Genomic DNA, 18,718 nt, shown 5'->3' with positions numbered 1-18,718 from the left:
GCAAGATTATTATTTAGAAAATGTAATTATTTTACATGAAATCCTAACTGACAATGACCTCTTTTTACCATTTTATTGGCAGGTTCATAGTAATGGCAACACACAAGCGGAAGTGACAACATTACCTGTTGGCTTTAGGTTGTCATTTACGTTTTGTTTTCGATTTCGATTTTGATATACAAGCAAAAATATTTAATCTAAACTAAAAATAATAAATTAATGTAAACATATGTATATTATGTGTTAACATAACGTCTATTTCTTGTGATTTTTTGACATTTACGGTGTTCTCGTCATATTTTCAACTGATGGAATACTCTTTTTATCATTTGAGTTTTTTTCCGAACGAAAATGTCAAATTTCTGTACTTTCGGCCTGGCCTGGCCAGCAAGCAAAGTAAGCAAAGCAAGGCAGCAAGCAGTGCAGCAGTCGGTCGAACACACATAGATTAGATTCTCTATTTATTATTCGAAACAAATGAAAATTTTAAAACATGTTCCAGTTAGTAAATATTAAGGGTAATTAGTTATCTTTACTAACATTTTTACGAATACCGAGAACCCAAACAGTATGTTTAAAAGCCGCGGAGACATTGTTTATAAATGCACAGTGCGGTTACTAGAAGATACAGAGATTTTGGAATGTGAATTTCATGTAAGTAATTTATTAAAACCAACTAAAGAAGAAAAGTCTGGCCAGTTAGAAAATCAAGGAAAACTAACAATGTTTCATTAACATATCCTGCAATTGGACGCCTTTTATAAATTTGATAGATATTACAGATTTCGGATTTCTCCTGTTTTTATCCAAAATGTAGTAATACAACCAAATAATTTATACCTATTTATCCTAGCATACAACTGATTTTTATTCACAACCAACAAAATGAACATATAAAATCAACAAATCCATAATAATATATTGATTATTTAGCTGTAAGTTTTCTTGAGAAATAAATAAATAATAATAAAAAATATACTTAGTTTATGTTGCATATTCTAACAAATGTCTATCTGGGGGCACGGCAGTACCCTGCAAGTTGAGCAAAAAAAAAAAGAGGATACTTTTCTCGAAGTTACATTTAGATTTTAATATAAATTTCTAATCCCTTGTTTTACTCTGTATTAAAGTAGATGTCTTTGATTTCATGTAATGTATGTTTCAGAAATATTTGACTAGTAGCTCTTTGTTTATATTTTACTTTCTAGCCAAGTTATAAAGGAAAATACCTCTTGGAGCATGTATGCCAACAGCTGAACCTTACAGAAACAGACTACTTTGGATTACGCTATGTAGATGCTGGCAGTCAAAGGGTAAGGTCTATATTTATTTAATTATAATGTGACAATAGATTTCTGCTATTTGTTTTTTTATGTACCATTTTCAAATTCTTAATTTCTCATTTTTAACAATGAAAACAATGCTTTATTTCAGCACTGGTTGCATATGGCAAAATTAATACTGAAGCAAGTCAAAGGTTAGTAAATATTTAAGTGGTAAAATCATAAAAATAATTACAATGTTGAAATATTTGTAAAATTATTTCAGATGCATCTCCAATACTATTTAGTTTCCGAGTGAAGTTCTACCCGCCAAACCCACTGTTACTGAAGGAAGATGTGACAAGGTTCCAGATATACTTGCAGCTGAAGAGGGATCTACTTCATGGACGGCTGTACTGCACGGCCAATGAGGCTGCCATGTTGGGAGCACTTATTATTCAGAGTCAGTATTTTAGTAAGAGCTGGCACAGAAACTCTGAAAATGAGAGTGAGGTGATTGACTTTTGCATCGGTTCTATTTTAACCATTCTAAAAACTTAATTGTTTTTTTTTTCAGTTGAGCTAGGTGATTATGATCCCAATATTCACGTTGGTAACTATGTGAGTGAGATGCGGCTGCTTTTGAGACAGACTGACACGATCGAGGCTAGGATTCAGGTCAGTGTGATTTGTCATGAAGTTTCACCAATTAATCTACAACACTAGATGTTTGATTCCTAGGTATTTCATATTAGAAGTAGTTTACAAGAAACTCGTATTTTATGCCGTGAAGCCGGCATGAAATACGAGTTTCTTGTGGATGCACTATGCGGACAAACAGGCCTACCATCAACTTTTACAGAATGATTTAAATGCAACTCGATTCAATTTAGGAACCTAACTAAAATGAACTCGATGTCAATGTAAAAATCAACTCGATGGTACGAATGTGCGATGCAGTTCAGTTTAGGTTGGGTAAAGTGGATCACGTTAAGAGATGACGGTAAGCCCCAAGTAGGCCGAATTTAATATTTGTCACGTGTTAAATGCAACAAGATCTCTGACGACAGTAGAAACTTGCGACAAAAATAACATTTATGTAACATTTTTATTTGTTACAGTTGTGTTTATTCACTGCCCATCGCGTCTGTATATTGTATAGAATATAAAAACATTCCTTGCAGGAGTTACACAGGGAGCCGGTGGCGGGGACGCCGGAGGGTGGCGGGGGCGCGGGCGGGGGCGGGGTGCAGGGCATGTCCACGCAGGAGGCCGAGCGGACCTTTCTCAAGATCGCCTGCCAGCTGGACACCTACGGCGTCGACCCTCATCCCGTCAAGGTATGTTCTCCATAGGCTGTCAACGAGTTCTTCTTTTTCTTTGTGTGCCTCTATGTTTGCTCTGCCCTTGCAGGACTTGTACTCATGCATGTAACCAACCTTGTGACTTCTAATAAAATCTGAATTGGAATCTGCAACCGTCAAATATATTCTTGCCTGAGCCTAGTGAACCAATCAATACACGACGATGGCAAACTCCATTCCAGTCAACGAGTTGGGAAAACAGTCTGCATTTATGAGAAATGCTATCGATAATCTCTAATTACCACCGGAGTTAGGCACTACTCTCATTATATCGTGTTCTTCATTACTTTCGGGGCTGCGGAGACTGGGGTCATCTTAAAAATTTATCATAAAAAAATAGGAGTGAAGCTCAACCAATCACCTTTCTATAAAAAAAGTTTTTCTTATCCCGATAACTGTATACAATTTTTTTTATTGCATAATGATGAGCGTTCTTTAAAGCTTTGAAGTATCTAATAAAAAAGTACACTAAAGCACTCCTCTTACAAAAGACTCAGTGTATAACACATGATCATAAGCTCATAAAATATGGCGAAAGGTAATAAAACCATAAATCTTCAAAGCTTTGTGTACATAACGTTTTAATGTGACCAAGAAAGGGCTATTCGACCTATATCTTACATGAAGGTGAGGTCACCGACCCATAAACGAATTTGACTGGCCTCGCGTTAATCTATGGAGTGCTGTTTGAACAGTTACGCGCTGTATCGTCATTAATTTACATTGTCTTGTAAAGTGACGTAGGTAATGAAGAATTCGGTGTGGTTTAAATTTTCCATCCGCGTGACAGGTTTTCCGGAATATTGCAACACTTTTATTGGACATCTTTATGCATTGAGAAGGGAACTGAATATCATTATATAGTATAAAGCAAAGTCGCTTCCCACTGTCTGTCTGTCCTTATGGTCAACGCCACGGATTATGCGAGTTTCTTTAATAGATAGAGTGATTCAAGAAGAAGGTTTAAAAGTATATAACAGGCATAATATTGCATTCGTGCCAAGCCGTGGCGGGACGCTAGTACTTATATAAAAATGGGATAATCAGAATTTTATAAAATTGTGCAGTGTTCAAAAACACATACTCTATATATCTTTCTTTCTTTTCTATAGGACCACCGTGGCAACCAATTATACCTTGGCATCAACCACAGCGGCATCTTGACCTTCCAGGGCAGCCGCAAGACCAACCACTTCAAGTGGTCCGAGGTTCACAAGATCAATTTCGAGGGACGGATGTTCATAGTGCATCTCAACTACCCTGAGGTATTTTCGTAATTAGTTTTACTAAAAAAAAAAAGAATAGATTTCTGGTTCTGGACGTTGCATACAAAGCTATCAAAGATTTTATACATTTTATTTTTAAAATTTGTAAATAGTACATAGGAAATTAAAAAGAAAAATTTGTTTTTCTGGCACTGGCTGCTTAGACGCTAAAAAAAGCATTCATTATTCGTCTCATTTAAAAGGTGTTCTACCGTTATTTGTCAAATTGGAATTGGTGTGATTAATTAAACTTATAACACCCCTTTGTCTGTCGCATTGGCAGACCAACACGGCAGTTCAGATTAAAAATAATAAATTTTATTTTTAAATGTAGCTTTATTGGTAATGATGCGACGTGCTCAACAAAAAAAAAGAGGGATAAATAAATAAAATCAATAAATATATTAGGACAAATCGCACAGATTGAGCTAGCCCCAAAGTAAGTTCGAGACTTGTGTTATGGGATACTAACTCAACGATACTATATTTTATAACAAATACATATACATAAACATCCAAGACCCACATATATAGATAAACATCCAAGACCCGGGCCAATAAGAAAAAGAACATTTTCCATCATGACCCGACCGGGGATCGAACCCGGCACCTCTCGGTTCAAAGGCAAGCACTTTACCACTGCGCCACCGAGGTCGTCATATGAAATTGAAATTTCATTCTAATTTATCATAGGCGTGTGTGACTTATAACAAATAATACATGAGCGTGATTATTTCAGAAAAAGCACACAGTGGGGTTCAAATGTCCGAGCGGAGCCGCGTGCAGGCACGTGTGGTGTTGCGCCATAGAGCAGATGTTGTTCTTTACGTGAGTGTATCCATTATACCGAAGTATTTTTAGAAAAGTTTATTTATTGTTACTGAACTAATAAAAATGAAATTCAATCTATACTATATTATTATATAAATGCGAAAGTATGTATGTGAGTTCTGTTACGCTTTCAAAGGCGTCAGTTTTGACGTATTTTGGCATAGATATAGTTCAGAGCATAGATGTAATGTTTTCATATCTGTGCATAGAGGTCAGACAGGCACGGGTGCAGCTAGTTAAAATAAAAATAAATAAATAAATAAGTTTTTATTATGTTTAAGTTCCGTGCAGGCTGAATTCCTGTGCAGAACTTTTGCTGCATCCTATATAATCGTTACACATATAAACGTTTCAAAATTTCATCGATATTTGTGTTTTATGCTGTACACGTGCTGGATATGCATTGGATGTGTGCACGGGCCTTTAAAGCGGCATTCTCTCCTTGTAATGGTGTGATGTAAAAAACACATCGCTATAACACATGGCTGTCTATGTCTACGTCTGAGTTTATGTAGCGTATGTGAAATTATATTTTTTTAAGGTAAACTATGCATATTATTTTTGGATTACGATTTAAAACAGCTCTTTAAAACTTAATTCCTTATTCATCAAGTGACTAAGTATGTAGTCTATGTTGTGTGTTTGTAACTCTTTCACGCAAAATCGACTGTATGGGTTGTTATGAAATTTGCACACGGGTAGAATTATAACCTGGAATAGCACATAGGGTATTTTTTATCCCGAAATTTCTAAATCCATACTAATAGTCTATTCCGCATTCACGGCTAAACCGTTGGACCGATTTTGATGAAATTATGTTATGTATGTAAATGTTGACGACCTCGATGGCGCAGTGGTAAAGTGCTTGCCTCTGATCCGAGAGGTCCCGGGTTCGATCCCCGGTTTGGTCATAATGGAAAATGATCTTTTTCTGATTAGGCCTGGTCTTGGATGTTTATCTATATATATTTGTTAAAAATATGGTATCGTTGAGTTAGTATCCCATAACACAAGTCTCGAACTTACTTTGGGGCTAGCTCAATCTGTGTGATTTGTTCTAATATATTTATTTATTTATGTAGTTAAACACCCCCGTTAAAACATAGGCTACTTTTTTTTTTAAACCCAACCTCACAAATGTTTGTATTGAAAATCAGAGGAATTAACGTGGCCAAAGCCGCAGATTCGCTCACGTTAATCCTCTGATTTTCAGCAAAAGCTAGTAACAAATGAATATGTCAGGTTGTCGTCGTCGTCGGAGGCTAGCGTGTACTCGGGCGGGGGCCTGTTCTCGTGGGGCACCAAGTTCAGGTACGTGGGCCGCACCGAGCGCGAGATCCTGCAGCGCGACGGCCTCCTCGCGCCCAGGGACGAACAGGTATATCACTCTATGTGTGCTTAGATCTTCAAAACCATAGGATTTTGATGCGGGTTTTTTTATTACAGTGATTCGGCAGTAGAGTTAAAGTAAATTTTTTTGACGTCAATAATTATGTTCAATTAAAATTCACCATAGACAACAAAAGTTGTTTTAATAGACATTTGCATATGGCAACATATTTTTGTATATGGCGACTATTAAAATATTCTCTTCTTCTTCTGTGCATACCCCGGAACAAGATGGTTCATTTTCTGTAAAATAAGTGGTTTAAATTGAGCAAAAGTGCTTGTTTAACTACACAATTTACACTTTTGTTGTGATGTATATCATCCTTAATTGAATAAAGAATTTTGAATTTGAATTCAAAAGAACAGTTTATATGTATGTAACATGCATAATATTGCACCAGTGCGAAGCCGAGGAGGGTCGCTTGTATAGGTGTATGATTAATCTCCTATGAACCAGAATGTTAACTGACATATAGGCTGTTTACTTTTTTCCTACATTCGAATTTCAAACGCCTTTAATCAATCGCAATCGTGGAGGTGAGAGGTGCGGGGAAAGAGGGCCGGTCCTTACGCGCTATATGACGCGTTGGAAGCTAAATCAAGGGCTGTAATTTTTGGAACATACAATTAATTAATATAGATAAAATATACATATAATAATATGTTGTGGCAACCCTGACTGCATAGTCAACGTTCGAGGTTGTTCTGCTTTTAACAAGGCCATCGAATAACTGTGTGAATCTCATTACACTATACTAGCAGAGTAAAAGTCAAAGTATTAGTAAAAAAAATTTGACATTCAATTCGACATACCAATAAATTATAAAAGATACAAACTATTAGAATTTCGGAACGACCAATGCTAAGACAAAATGACGTAAGAAACTCATTTAAACAGGGTTTTTAAGTGAAGTGAGGTGGTTACCCTGTCCACAGGAGGAGTCGGCGGGCGCGGGCAAGCGCAAGGCCAACAGCGTGCCGGCCACGCCCTCCACGCCCATGACTGGTGATTTTGGTACTTACTTTTGATGTGGCTATTTATCAATTTTATTTCTATTTTCTTAAAACAAAATCTGAAATAAGAAAATATTTTATTTTCAAATATTTTGCAGTGTTGTTGTACGTGTGCATGATTGTTCGACAGTGTTCTTAATTCAATTTTGAAATTGGAAAATTTTTCTTTTTGTTTAATTTTTTCCTTTTTATAGGCCAACATTCTTCTATTTTTAAATCAAAGTCGAGTATGAATTTGTGGCTGTACCATTTAGCCACAAATTATTACTGACAAAGTATTTAAAATCTAAGTTGTTTTCATGTGTGAATTATTATTAGCATGATTTTGAATTCATTCCAATTACGTATTTAAAAAAAAAGTACTGCAATGTTTATTAGGTTAGTGTGTCTGTTATTTAATTCTTGATTTTAGAGAAAAACAATATTGTTTTACGATTTTCTTGTGTGCATTACATAATTTGGAAAGCAATAGCAAGACTGTTGAGCAAAAAAAAAATCACTAAATCATCACCAAATCTCGTTAATTAAGATGACATTTGGCAAGAAGCAGTATTTTTGGAAATGCCGGATACCCTCTGGAAGCGCACAGCTCTTTCAGTAGAATATGCACTGAGATACTGGTCATTTATCAATGCGGCACATGATTTTATTGTCACGTCTTCCATTCACATCACTAAAATATATTCGTGACGTAATAGTAGGCACCTACGAAAAATGTTACACGCTCTTCATATAAATCGACAAACATTTGATTTCTGTCCCGATAAAGTCCACTGTGTGTGTTTTTAAACGGTTTTTACCTTTATTATCTGTCTATTGATATGAATATCTATCTATAATCGAGTAGTATTATAAACAGAGCAGTCGTCGCAGGTTACAGCAGCCTGCCGCGGTCGACGCACAGCGCGCCGCTGGAGGCGGGTGCGGGGGTGGGGGCGGGGGCGGAGGCCTGCAATGGCGGCTGTCTGCTGAGCGGACCCGCCGTCGACATTGCGCTGGCCTGCTGCGACCCGCTGCGGCCCGTGCTGGAGGAGCCCAAGCCGCAATGTCAGTATATGTTTAAGAGCACCTTTTATGGTTGGACTTTATGATTAAATTATGGTATGGTGGGCCTTTATGATTTGACCATTTTTTTTCAACTGTTATGGTTTTACAGTTTTACGGAAGTTGCACCAATTATTTAACAAAAATGTTCAATGAATAACAGGAAGACATTTTATTTTCCAGTACCGTGCGCGGCACCGGAATACAGCTTACGAGATTCATTCGAGCACTCATCAACAGAGTCCGGGGCCACGTGCCCCGCGGCGCCCCCCCCCGCGGACTGGGGCCGCCTCCCCCCCGCGCTGCAGCCCCCTCCGCGCCCCTTCAGTCTGCTCCGAGCATTCGTACCCTCATTCCTCTTCGTCTGGCTATCTCTAGCTCTCCTAGCATTACTAGTCTTCGAAACAGACATAGCATTATTCAAATCCCTCAAACACAAGCCAGAGTTCATTGCCCTTCGAAGACACTACTACGCCCCCCTGAAGGAATACTTGAGACGGAAGATGGTCGAACTGTTCTGATTCGCCCGCGTCGACCCGACGTCCAAATCGAAACTTAGACGTCGATTCGACACGACCGATATCTATCGTCGGTTCCATTACGGATAACATATAATTTAGCCCTTAGTTAAATGTAAACTGGGTTTGGGTTATTGTCTAGTTTCGACCTGTGAATAGTAGATGGCGCTGAACGATCTAAGCGTTTTCCGATTTAATACGTTTGCTAATGTAATGTCTAAAATTTAATGGCGAAACAAGTGACATTGTACCGATGTCGAATGTGTGTACTATTCATGGAATCAGTATGTACTTGTACGAAGTACTTACTAAATCCATGGTACTATTATATACATGACTTCTACATACAAAAAGTACAATGTAAGGGGTGACAGAGACGACGTAATAAAGTGTTAGTTAACTAACGTGACATGTTAGTTATATTCTAAATCGAGATGTTTTTGCTTGTCATGTTATAAAAAGTTTATCACGGACTATTTAGTAGAATGTCACTCGATTTCCACACTCATGTGCCGAGAAATCGGGATAACGCGCACAACATTAGGGCTCAGTGCGGGTTTGCAATTTACACTTCACTATCAAGTCTTACCGCAGTTAAAGAGAGGTGTGTTGCTAACTCCACTGCCCTGACTCTGTGGTTAATCCTGACTGCGACTCCTAAGTGTCAAATTTTCGGGCACATTTTGATAGAATCGTTTGTAATTAGTATAGACTTGATTAGCATTTTCATTCGGTTGGAATAACAGATTTCAGATGCAGAATGTAGATTTTAATTTCTAACTCTTGGGCTCAATATTACATAGTTATTTTACAGAGGTAAAATATACTAGTTATTTTTTTTAAATGTTTATATCACACCATGTACTGTGCGATCCAATTTTGCCACAAATACTACTTTTAGGTATAGAAAAGTGTACGTACAGAAATTTAAAATAAAATAACGGAAATTTTCAATATGCAGATTCATCATCCAGGATTATGAAATGCAATATTAATGTATGCTTACAAAATATAAGGTTAAGTATATATTTAAAATGAGGCTAAATATCAGGACGAAGTTTGTTATCCCAAACGGCTATTCATTTATCTGTAAGATATGACTACATGCGCTAGAATAAGTCACTATAAATACGCTTCTACAAGTATGACAGTATAATTATTTGTAAGCCTATTACTTTTCGCACAAACTTGTTAAAGCCTGCTTTTAGTTAACTTTACACACTCGAATTTATAGCACTATTTAACTAAACTATGATGCTTATAGCACAAAATGTTATTATTTTTATACTTTTACGTGAATTACTTATCATTACTTATTTTATTATGTACAAACTTTTCCTATTATGTTACTATAAGAACTGTGATGCTACGGAATCTCTATTTTAATTAAATATATATTTTGTTACATTCCACTCAAGATTTTAGTCTTCCAAATAGATCTTATTTATTTTTGTTAACTACTTTGGCCGTTCACTTGACACTTCATTTATCATACAAATAACTTTCATTAATTCACACATTATTTAAAATATATTATCGGTGTCTTCAGCGGTTAATTAGTTAATGTTTTGTTTCTAGGTTTTAAGATATGTTAATGCACAAGTGATATATATATCTCGCTTATATAAAATTACTAGACAGCACGGACAAAAATAAGTGCCATCTTGAAATTTTAACTAGTCATAATTATTAGCAAGAAATGCAATGCACAATATTTTTTTTACAATAAAATCTACTTAATTTTGTTTTATGCTTGACATGACAAATATTTTTTATATCTTGACATGTCAATTAGGATAAGATATTATTATTTAATTGTACACTTACGGCGTACTATCCCAGTTTTAGCGATGAAATATGTAAGTGAAGTCCTAATGAAGGAATTGGTTTGGAATGTTTATTTCTTGTTATTATTTATTTGTAAAATTTTGTACTGTCAGTTAATATATTTATGTCAATAATTTTATTTCTTATTGGAAATAACATTTAATTTATGAGAATGGGTAATGCCTTATTAGATTTGAGTGTTTAGAATAAGAAATAATTCGCGATTCAGAATAGTGGACGTAAATGAACTGCAGCATTTAAATGTTAGAGACACACTTAAATTGTTAACATTTGTAATTTAATTTATTTTATAAATAATGCATTTTAATAAAAATACATTGAGCTTCAGAATTTTAAGACTTTTATCCTTGTACTCCTAAAGTGAAAACGTTACATCTGCTGTGAGCTCTGCCTGACACGTTTTGATTTTTTAATCGAGCTGTATGTAGTCGAGTAACAATTCCATATGGACTGTCGAAACTTTTCGCAGTGACATGTAGCCATGGAATTAGTAGGTACTCCATATACTTACTAAATCCATGGATGCGGCTAACCAATCACATTGCAGTGTGATTGTTTACGCGCTCATCATGTCATACTGTGACTCACTGCGAAGTTTTGAAAGCCAATATTTAATTTAATTTTTAACTCACTGTGAAAATGTAAAAAAGGTATTTATTGAAATTTAAATTATCTGAACCAATATCAGCAAGCCACGCCCCATCAATAGGTTTACGCCCAGTATCTTTCCAAACAGTCCCCCATAAGATGGATTTGCGCCGGACAAATACTTGGGCGTTAACCCATCAACAAAGTGTATTGCAAAATGTATTCCAAACGATATTATAGATCGTTGCAATGAAACATCTACACGAAATAAATTTCATATTTTATTAATTTAAAAAAATCCTTCCAAAATAAGCAACAAACAATAACAACATAAGAATAATTTGTGGAGTCTGCTGGACACTGCGGTCGGCGTCGCTGGTCCACTGTATGGCACTCTGATAAACTGATAAATAACATTCATTTGTATACAGAATTTCTAGTATGAAAGAGTAGTCTAAAAAGTAGCTGAAATCCCAAAAATCGGAATAATATTAGATAACAGAAAGGGCATAGATTTATTTAGCGTCTGATATAAAGGGCACAGGACTGAAGATTGATTTACTCACACATAATGGATATGAATTTACGTCCGTACGAAGTCGCGAGCTCAAGCTAGTTGTATTTATTCAATTTTTTATGCTCGTCACAAGTCTAAATTGATAATACATCTTAGCTTAAAATTACATAGGTATACGAAAATAAATAGTAAAAGATTCGAAAGTAATAACGAGCTACATGGAAAAGTTTTCCAAGGTATTTTTCCTTCATAGAAAGCAAGTTTAAACAAAAATAGTGATCTGTATACCGATGAATGTTGACTATACACTATCGTAATATGTCATATCGCGGACATCGGTATACTGACGTCAGACCGCGCGAAGCCGACGCAACACCTATCTATCATACGATCATTGAAAGATATATTATATTAATAAGATGTCCAAAATAATTATAGATTCAATGACATCTTTTATTGTATGTTCCGTTAAATTCCATATGTTTTGTATACTTTGAATCAGAATATGAATTTATCAAATTCATTGAAATTCGCAAAAAATACTACTTTATGAAATTCTGTCCATTATTAAAAATTACGATGTAAGAATAAATTTTCATTATGAAAGACTATAGTTACTTGAAGCTTTTTTACTTTTATGAGGTATGAGATCCCTGTGCGAATTGTAGTGCTAAATAAGTAATGCAGGGAATTAACGCGACGCGAACATATTTAAAAATACATAAAAATTCAGATTCGGCCTATCGTCATGTAAAATTATACATCCACTTGAGCTTAAACCATTAAACTAAGAAAATTCCATATCCACCCATAAAATATATAGGTATGTACCTAAACGTAACATAATAATAGTGTATAGGAGCTGGCCTGCAATTATTACATTGGAATTGCAACGCGTGTTCTAAAATAATAGATTCCTTGGATATGTATTTATATTCATTATTCATATAAATTATAGAAACACAAATTATTATAAAACATTTCTTCTTCAGCTCAATGCTGAGACATATTTTTTTCATTTCATATCATTTGCGAAAATAATTATTTTACTTACACAATGCAATTTCACTTCGACAAACGCTTGCCAGCCCTGATATAACTACTATACTACGGATTAAAATAGCGGCTAGGTGCCGGTTCTAGTAATATTATTGTCCGGGATCCGGGACAGACTAGTCCACGATGGAAATCTGTGCAAAGCCCACTAGACCCGTCTCGTCCCCTGCCTCCGAGGGGTCCGCCGACTCCAGCTTGAATGTGCGGGACCGGGAATTGGGGCTCGACCCCGACGGGAACAAGTGGGAATCTACCAGCTGCTGTAGATTCGTAGCGATGGCTTGCGAGTCTTTCGCTTCGACCAAACCCGCGCCCACTAACTCTGTGGCGATACCGTCTGCGGAATCTCTTCCTGCGGCGAATTCGAACCGGATATCATTCAACTCTTTCTTCGCATTGCGCATGCGCAGAACTAGATTGATCTGCGGTGCGTCCTCAGTGTCGATGGATCCGATGGTGAAGCCCGCTCTCGGTTCCTCTTCACTCTCGCTGTCGGATGAGTCAGCTCGCAGCAACTGATTCATTGGTCTGTCGGCAGCACCTTCCTCTTCTTCATCGTCTTCGTCACTTTCCCAGACCCACTCTCCGGTCTCCATGCGATGCAGCCGTCCCGATGTCCCCGGTTGACGTTTGCTAGCTTTGTGCACTCTGGTTTCCATGCTAGGACCGATCGACACTAAAGTTTGCACTAGGTACTTGCGATCCTTGGCTTTTTTAAAGAAAGAGTGTTTTAACAACTCAGTAGAAGATGGCCGTTTGGTAGGGTCTTTTTGAAGGCATTCTGATATCATCTTTCTGAAGGTTTTCCCGTAGGCTTTGTACTGGTCCTTCTCCTCTGCCCCGGTGTCCAAAGTGGGCGGGTCGTTCTGTAGCGTTAACATTAGAACCTTCATAGGAGGATATTTGTGGTACGGAGCTGTACCGGTCGCCATTTCTATAGCGGTGATGCCGAAAGACCAAATATCAGCTTTGAAGTCGTAACCGTGGTTTTGCTCCATAACTTCAGGTGCCATCCAGCACGGAGTGCCGACAAATGTGTGGCGAACCTTCTGCCGAGATAGGTCTCGGCCGGTGGCGAGCCAAGCGGATACCCCAAAGTCTGCAATTTGAACGATTCCGTCGTCACCAAGGAGAATATTCCCAGCCTTTATATCCCTATGTATCTGTCCATTCTGATGGAAATACTCGAGGCCTTTCAGGACTTCTTTTAAAACGGTCGCGATGGTAGCCTCGTCGAACACTCCGTGCTTGCAGTTGGAAATTCTCATTTTGTGTTTGATGATATCGAGGAGACTGCCACCTTCCAGTAGCCGTAGTACCAGCCACAGTTCTTCTTTGACAACGAAGCTTGTGTAGTAAGTCACCACATTCTCGTTGTTGCAGCTTGACATCGCTTGGATTTCCTTCAAGAGTTCGTCCATGGAAGTGTTCCACTTTTCTAGATTGATCCTCTTGATGGCGCACTTTTCCCCCCTTGGGGCGCAATAAGCGGCGTGCACCACGGCTGTAGCGCCCACTCCGATGACCTCCAACAGTTCGTAGTCGTCCTGGCTGTTCGGCCAAGAGTGACTCGTCGCAGCCATTTTGACTATTTAATAATATTTAAGCTACCCAGATACAGCTAAGTCGATTGATTTTGTACTTCTAGTAAGGCCAAGTGATAAGGCATGTATTCAAAATGATATCAGTATTTATACTTTCGGTTTTACACAGGGGTTCTCGCCCATGTCTATGTGGTTATTTTGTTTCCAATTCTTTGTAAAAAGCACCCATCTTCTGGGTTCCGCAAAGTTTTTCTCTATTCTGTGAATGACGTTACTCTCTTTTCTGAGTTCCTCCAGAGTCTTCTCTTTTACGATGAGCTCGTCGGTGTGATAATCTAAATTTGTTGGGTACAAGTCGTCACCTAGAAAAAAAAAAACATGCCACATATAGGTCTTAGTTATTTTTTAGTCAGTACATAATTCAAATTTGACAATCTAGAGATTAGGCATTTCACAAGGTAACAAAGCCAATTAATACATCTAATTAACATTTAAATATTTCCAATATGTTTAATTAATATCTGTGTTTCATACCTGGATAAAGGGAAACAATCCCATCTTTGGCCTTGCCGGACACCGGATAGAGGCAATAGTCACAGTACCCGCTGCGTTCCCTGGCAAACTCCACCAACTGCTCGATGTCTGGGATGCGAGACAACCTGGTCAACTCGTACTGCTGTGGAGGCTGCAGCTCTATCTCCTGGTTGTTGCTCTTTTCTATCAACTCGGAGGGCCGCGCCCACTGGATCAAAAATTTTATCAATATTACATTAGGATTTCAATCATTATTTTTATTAAACTCTCTCTTCTCTAAGCGTTTCCCCAGTTGCTTCCTCGTCACTAAGAGTCAAAGACCTTACTACTTTTAACTAATCAGCTTATCTTTTTAATTATAAAAAAGTTAATGTGTATGTACTAAAGCAAAGTATATTATTTCCCGTTTTGTCAATGTCAAATATTGTAAAGTGCCAATATGCTTTAATTTGTTTTAGGGTTCCAAAGAAAACAAAGAATACTTATAGTATTGTTATGGGCTAAGCTCAGGGGCCAAAAATTTGTAATAGTAGAGATCATGTATGTACTCATTAAGCCGACATCACTGTAGAAAAAAAATCCAATATAAACAGGAATTAACAGAACGTAAAAATTACCAAGGATAAGAGGCGTATGGCCATTAAATATTTGTTTGACAAACAACACAAACAACGTTCATTTGCTTATTGGCTACGATTGCAGCGACACGAACACGTGCGATATTATTCTGTACTTCATTTAATAAAAAATATGCTGCATTCTAATTTGTGATGGAAATATTTTCTTCCTTTTAATTCACCTCGTATAGATAAAAAACTTCAAGGAAAAATTGACACAAATATTCGTATCATTATGCATATTTGTAATAATTTACATTATGTGGTATATACTGAATAGGTATTTTATGTTTACTGTGCAACTTCTTACCTCAACCTTGACAACTTCACTGTTGCTTCTGACTTTCGGACGCGTTTCTAATGCGGCGAGAAAAAACGCAGTGTTGAATCTCTTTGGGAAATTCTTCGGAGTCAGCCAGTTGCTCCAATAGTACAGAGACCAGATGTCTGGGTAGCACTGAGCCTCGGTACAGAGGTTGAAAAACTCAGCTGCGTCTTTAGATATCTGGAAGATAGAATCAGATTAGAATACATTAGGACAGCAGTTTTTAACCTTTTTTAGTTCATGATGAAACTCAGCAATTAAATATGTATGGAAAAAAGACACAAAATTAAGTTAGGCCCAAAGTAAGTTTGACAATTATTGTGTTATAGGATACTAACTCAATGATACTATATTCTATAACATATGTATACATATATGGATAAACAAGCAGTTTATCAAGCATCTACAAATTATAATAAAATATGACTTCTCTTTTTTTGTGAGGATGATAGTAGGTACATTGTATTTGCTACTCACACGTTCCTGCCAATGTTTAACATCAACTTCAGAAATGGAACTCGCCCACAACCCCAACCTCTTGCTTTTTTGTGCACGGCTACAGATTAGGAGACCAAGTTCCTCAAATGTCTCCCGAATTGCAGTTATTCTTAGTGCGATATGCCTAGTGAAATGAAATCAATTTTAGAAAGAAAGAAAGAAAACATTTATTTGCCAAAAACATGAGTACAAATATACATGTTTTACCGAATATAGGTATGCAAATATAAATAAATAAAGAGGAGCATGCTATCCACTACAAATCCAAAACAAAAAAAGAATTATAATGTATACTAGCACTAAATTCTATCTGAGTCTATCATTAAAGAAATCATTTAAAGTATAATAACATTTATCAGTTAATAAAGACTTGAGGTGCTTTTTAAATAGATTTAAATTTAAGCTTTTATATTGATTTGGAATTTTGTTGTAAATTTTCGGTGCCATACATACTATGCTATTACCGAGTAAAGCAGTTTTTGATGGGTGCATGCATAATCGATAGATATCTCGATGATTCCTCAATACAATATCAGCTAGATGAGGGAATAAATGAGGATTGGTTTTCACAAATGTTGCTACCTCAAGCATGTAAAGTGATGGAAGTGTAAGAATTTTGTGTTCTTTAAAAAACGGCTGACAACTATCAGTGCTTTGGAGTTTAAACATTGCACGAATACAGTGTTTTTGCATTTTAAAAGCTATATCCTTATCCATCGAATTGCCCCAAAAAATTATTTCATATCTAAGTATTGATTCCACTAAACCATGATAAGCTGTAAGAAGCGCTCACAAGAAGACAGAAGTGTTATCACAATTTCACTTTTTTCAAAGGTAAATCTTAGCCCAAACTTTTGTATCCTAGGTTAATTTATTTTCATCAATCAAAATTGTATTCATGATATTAAAATAATGGGCTATTACAGATAGGACACTATTGAACTGTAAACACATGAAATGGAAAAATTGCCTGGTGCAAACTTGATTGCCTTCAATATACATATAAACTGACTGCCTCGCCATTAAAGACTATTATAGTAAATTAACAGGTTTGATGCAATTCATGATGACAGTGTGCACTCCTGGGACAATTCAGTGTGATTTCTCAGTTGTAAATACAATACTAACCATAAATAAACTAACAAGTCTTATTTATTTTTACACTGGATTGGATTTTGGACTTCAAAACATTAAGAATGTGTTACAACTTGACCATCATTATCTATGTGCAGTTTGATACATGGTTCTGTGTCATTAGTGTCAAATCATTACTAAACATATACAGGACCGTAACATAAACATAGTCAACATGAATTTTAATGTAATTTTGTTAAGCATTTATTTTAATTATTGAATGAAAAATTTAAATTACAAACAGCCAAGTCAAAAATAGACATTCAGAAACAAGTGTGATTGTTTAGCATTATCTTACACTGTAAGTTATATTATTTCAATTCTGCTGTTCTTTTACTATGTAATTACACTACAAACCTGCTATATGTATGAATTACGAAAATTAATTAAGAAAAGCTAACCTTTGTATGGGGTTGGGTTGAAACAGACTAGAAGTTGAAGTGCCAGTGTGATAGAAGGCGGCGAAGTCTTCGTCACTAAAACCGTACGACTTGAAGAGTTGCAGCCAGCGGTCGTCTCCATCCGTTGCTTCATTCACGCCGCCCGGAAAAACCACACTGTTGGGGAACGAGCCAGTACTCGGCCGAGTCTGCAACAACACGTCGTAGTTAACAGCGCTTCGAGACTTCTGCACGTCACTAAATCGCTTATTCAGCAGTATCAACGACGCCGAATTGCGCCAGCCCTTACGCATTGCGCTATTCATTGCACTAAAATGCTTCCAGCACACTCCGACGTATGATTGGAGGGTTATACAAATAAAGGTCGACACATTCAATTTCACATCTAATATTTACCTCACGAAGGTCATAAAACTGAGAATGTTTTGTTATCAGTTCAAGATAAGTAACAAAACGATAGTACAGTAGATTTTTAGTAAAATACGAAAATAGCAAAACTGACGTCCACTCTTCCCATCACATTATTTTTTTTGCAGCAGGGTCTGACGCAGCATAGGAATTAAATAATGCGTTGACATTGACACTGACAGTTAGATTGTCTATGCCTATTAGAGGATTAAAAAAAAAACCTTTTCAAGAGGTCGCTACAGTTGTGTGATTCGTCGAAAATTCGTCGCGAGCACTTTTTTATGTAATATCATATAATAACTAATATTATAAATGCGAAATTTTTTGAGGATTTTGTGAAAGAACAAACATACCTACATAGGTTTACATGTTTGTTTGCTACTCTTTCACGCAAAATAATTGGACAGATGGTTATGAAATTTGGTACACGGATAGAACATAACCTGGAATAACACAGGGTACTTTTTATTTCGAAATTCCCACGGGACCCTAGGGGGCAATTAGTATTTAACTAAACACAAAGTCGTTATTATGAGGTGGCCTATTACAGCACCTTTAGAA

The 18,718-nt window shown here is 36.7% G+C and overlaps 3 protein-coding genes across 6 annotated transcripts; 1 reads left to right on the top strand and 2 right to left on the bottom strand.

Moving 5' to 3' along the window:
• The first annotated feature begins 294 nt into the window (after positions 1–294).
• Positions 295–10,862, top strand: Frmd5 (FERM domain containing). Of its 4 annotated transcripts, none has more exons than XM_053755032.2 (12): positions 295–654; positions 1,209–1,313; positions 1,435–1,477; positions 1,549–1,725; positions 1,840–1,940; positions 2,447–2,602; positions 3,739–3,891; positions 4,631–4,719; positions 5,965–6,100; positions 7,048–7,117; positions 7,999–8,172; positions 8,353–10,862. In XM_053755032.2, exons 1-12 carry the CDS (start codon positions 571–573, stop codon positions 8,688–8,690), a joined length of 1,626 nt encoding a protein of 541 aa, XP_053611007.1. In that variant the 5' UTR covers positions 295–570; the 3' UTR covers positions 8,691–10,862. The 4 variants fall into 4 exon arrangements, with proteins under 4 accessions (XP_053611007.1, XP_053611016.1, XP_053610998.1 ...); XM_053755041.2 differs by having other exon boundaries at positions 296–518; positions 7,048–7,126; positions 7,990–8,172; XM_053755023.2 differs by having other exon boundaries at positions 297–654; positions 7,048–7,126.
• Positions 10,863–11,391: 529 nt separating this feature from the next.
• Positions 11,392–14,279, bottom strand: fray (frayed). Its single transcript, XM_053758659.2, has one exon. The coding sequence runs from the start codon at positions 14,277–14,279 to the stop codon at positions 12,813–12,815; it is 1,467 nt and encodes a 488-aa protein (XP_053614634.1). The 3' UTR covers positions 11,392–12,812.
• On the bottom strand, positions 11,392–18,265 carry LOC128675566 (acyl-coenzyme A diphosphatase NUDT19-like; the record flags this gene model as incomplete). The annotated part of the gene is made up of 6 exons (XM_053755053.1): positions 11,392–14,602; positions 14,775–14,982; positions 15,702–15,896; positions 16,194–16,338; positions 17,750–17,937; positions 18,146–18,265. Coding segments are annotated over 6 exons (1,071 nt in total), but the record flags the coding sequence as incomplete, so codon positions are not given.
• Between the last annotated feature and the right edge of the window lie 453 nt (positions 18,266–18,718).

Source organism: Plodia interpunctella, chromosome 2 (assembly GCF_027563975.2).
Source record: "Plodia interpunctella isolate USDA-ARS_2022_Savannah chromosome 2, ilPloInte3.2, whole genome shotgun sequence".
NCBI classification, from domain to species: Eukaryota; Metazoa; Arthropoda; class Insecta; order Lepidoptera; family Pyralidae; genus Plodia; species Plodia interpunctella.
Note: the sequence above shows the minus strand (reverse complement) of the source record. Positions and strands in the feature narration are given on the sequence as shown.

Excerpts from the sequence above, each read along its gene's own strand:
- Frmd5 (XM_053755014.2), top strand. The coding sequence starts at position 571 with ATGTTTAAAAGCCGCGGAGACATTGTTTATAAATGCACAGTGCGGTTA. Across the intron at positions 2,603-3,738 it reads TCGACCCTCATCCCGTCAAG|GACCACCGTGGCAACCAATT; the intron begins GTATGTTCTCCA and ends TCTTTTCTATAG. Across the intron at positions 4,720-5,964 it reads GAGCAGATGTTGTTCTTTAC|GTTGTCGTCGTCGTCGGAGG; the intron begins GTGAGTGTATCC and ends TGAATATGTCAG.
- fray (XM_053758659.2), bottom strand. The coding sequence starts at position 14,279 with ATGGCTGCGACGAGTCACTCTTGGCCGAACAGCCAGGACGACTACGAA.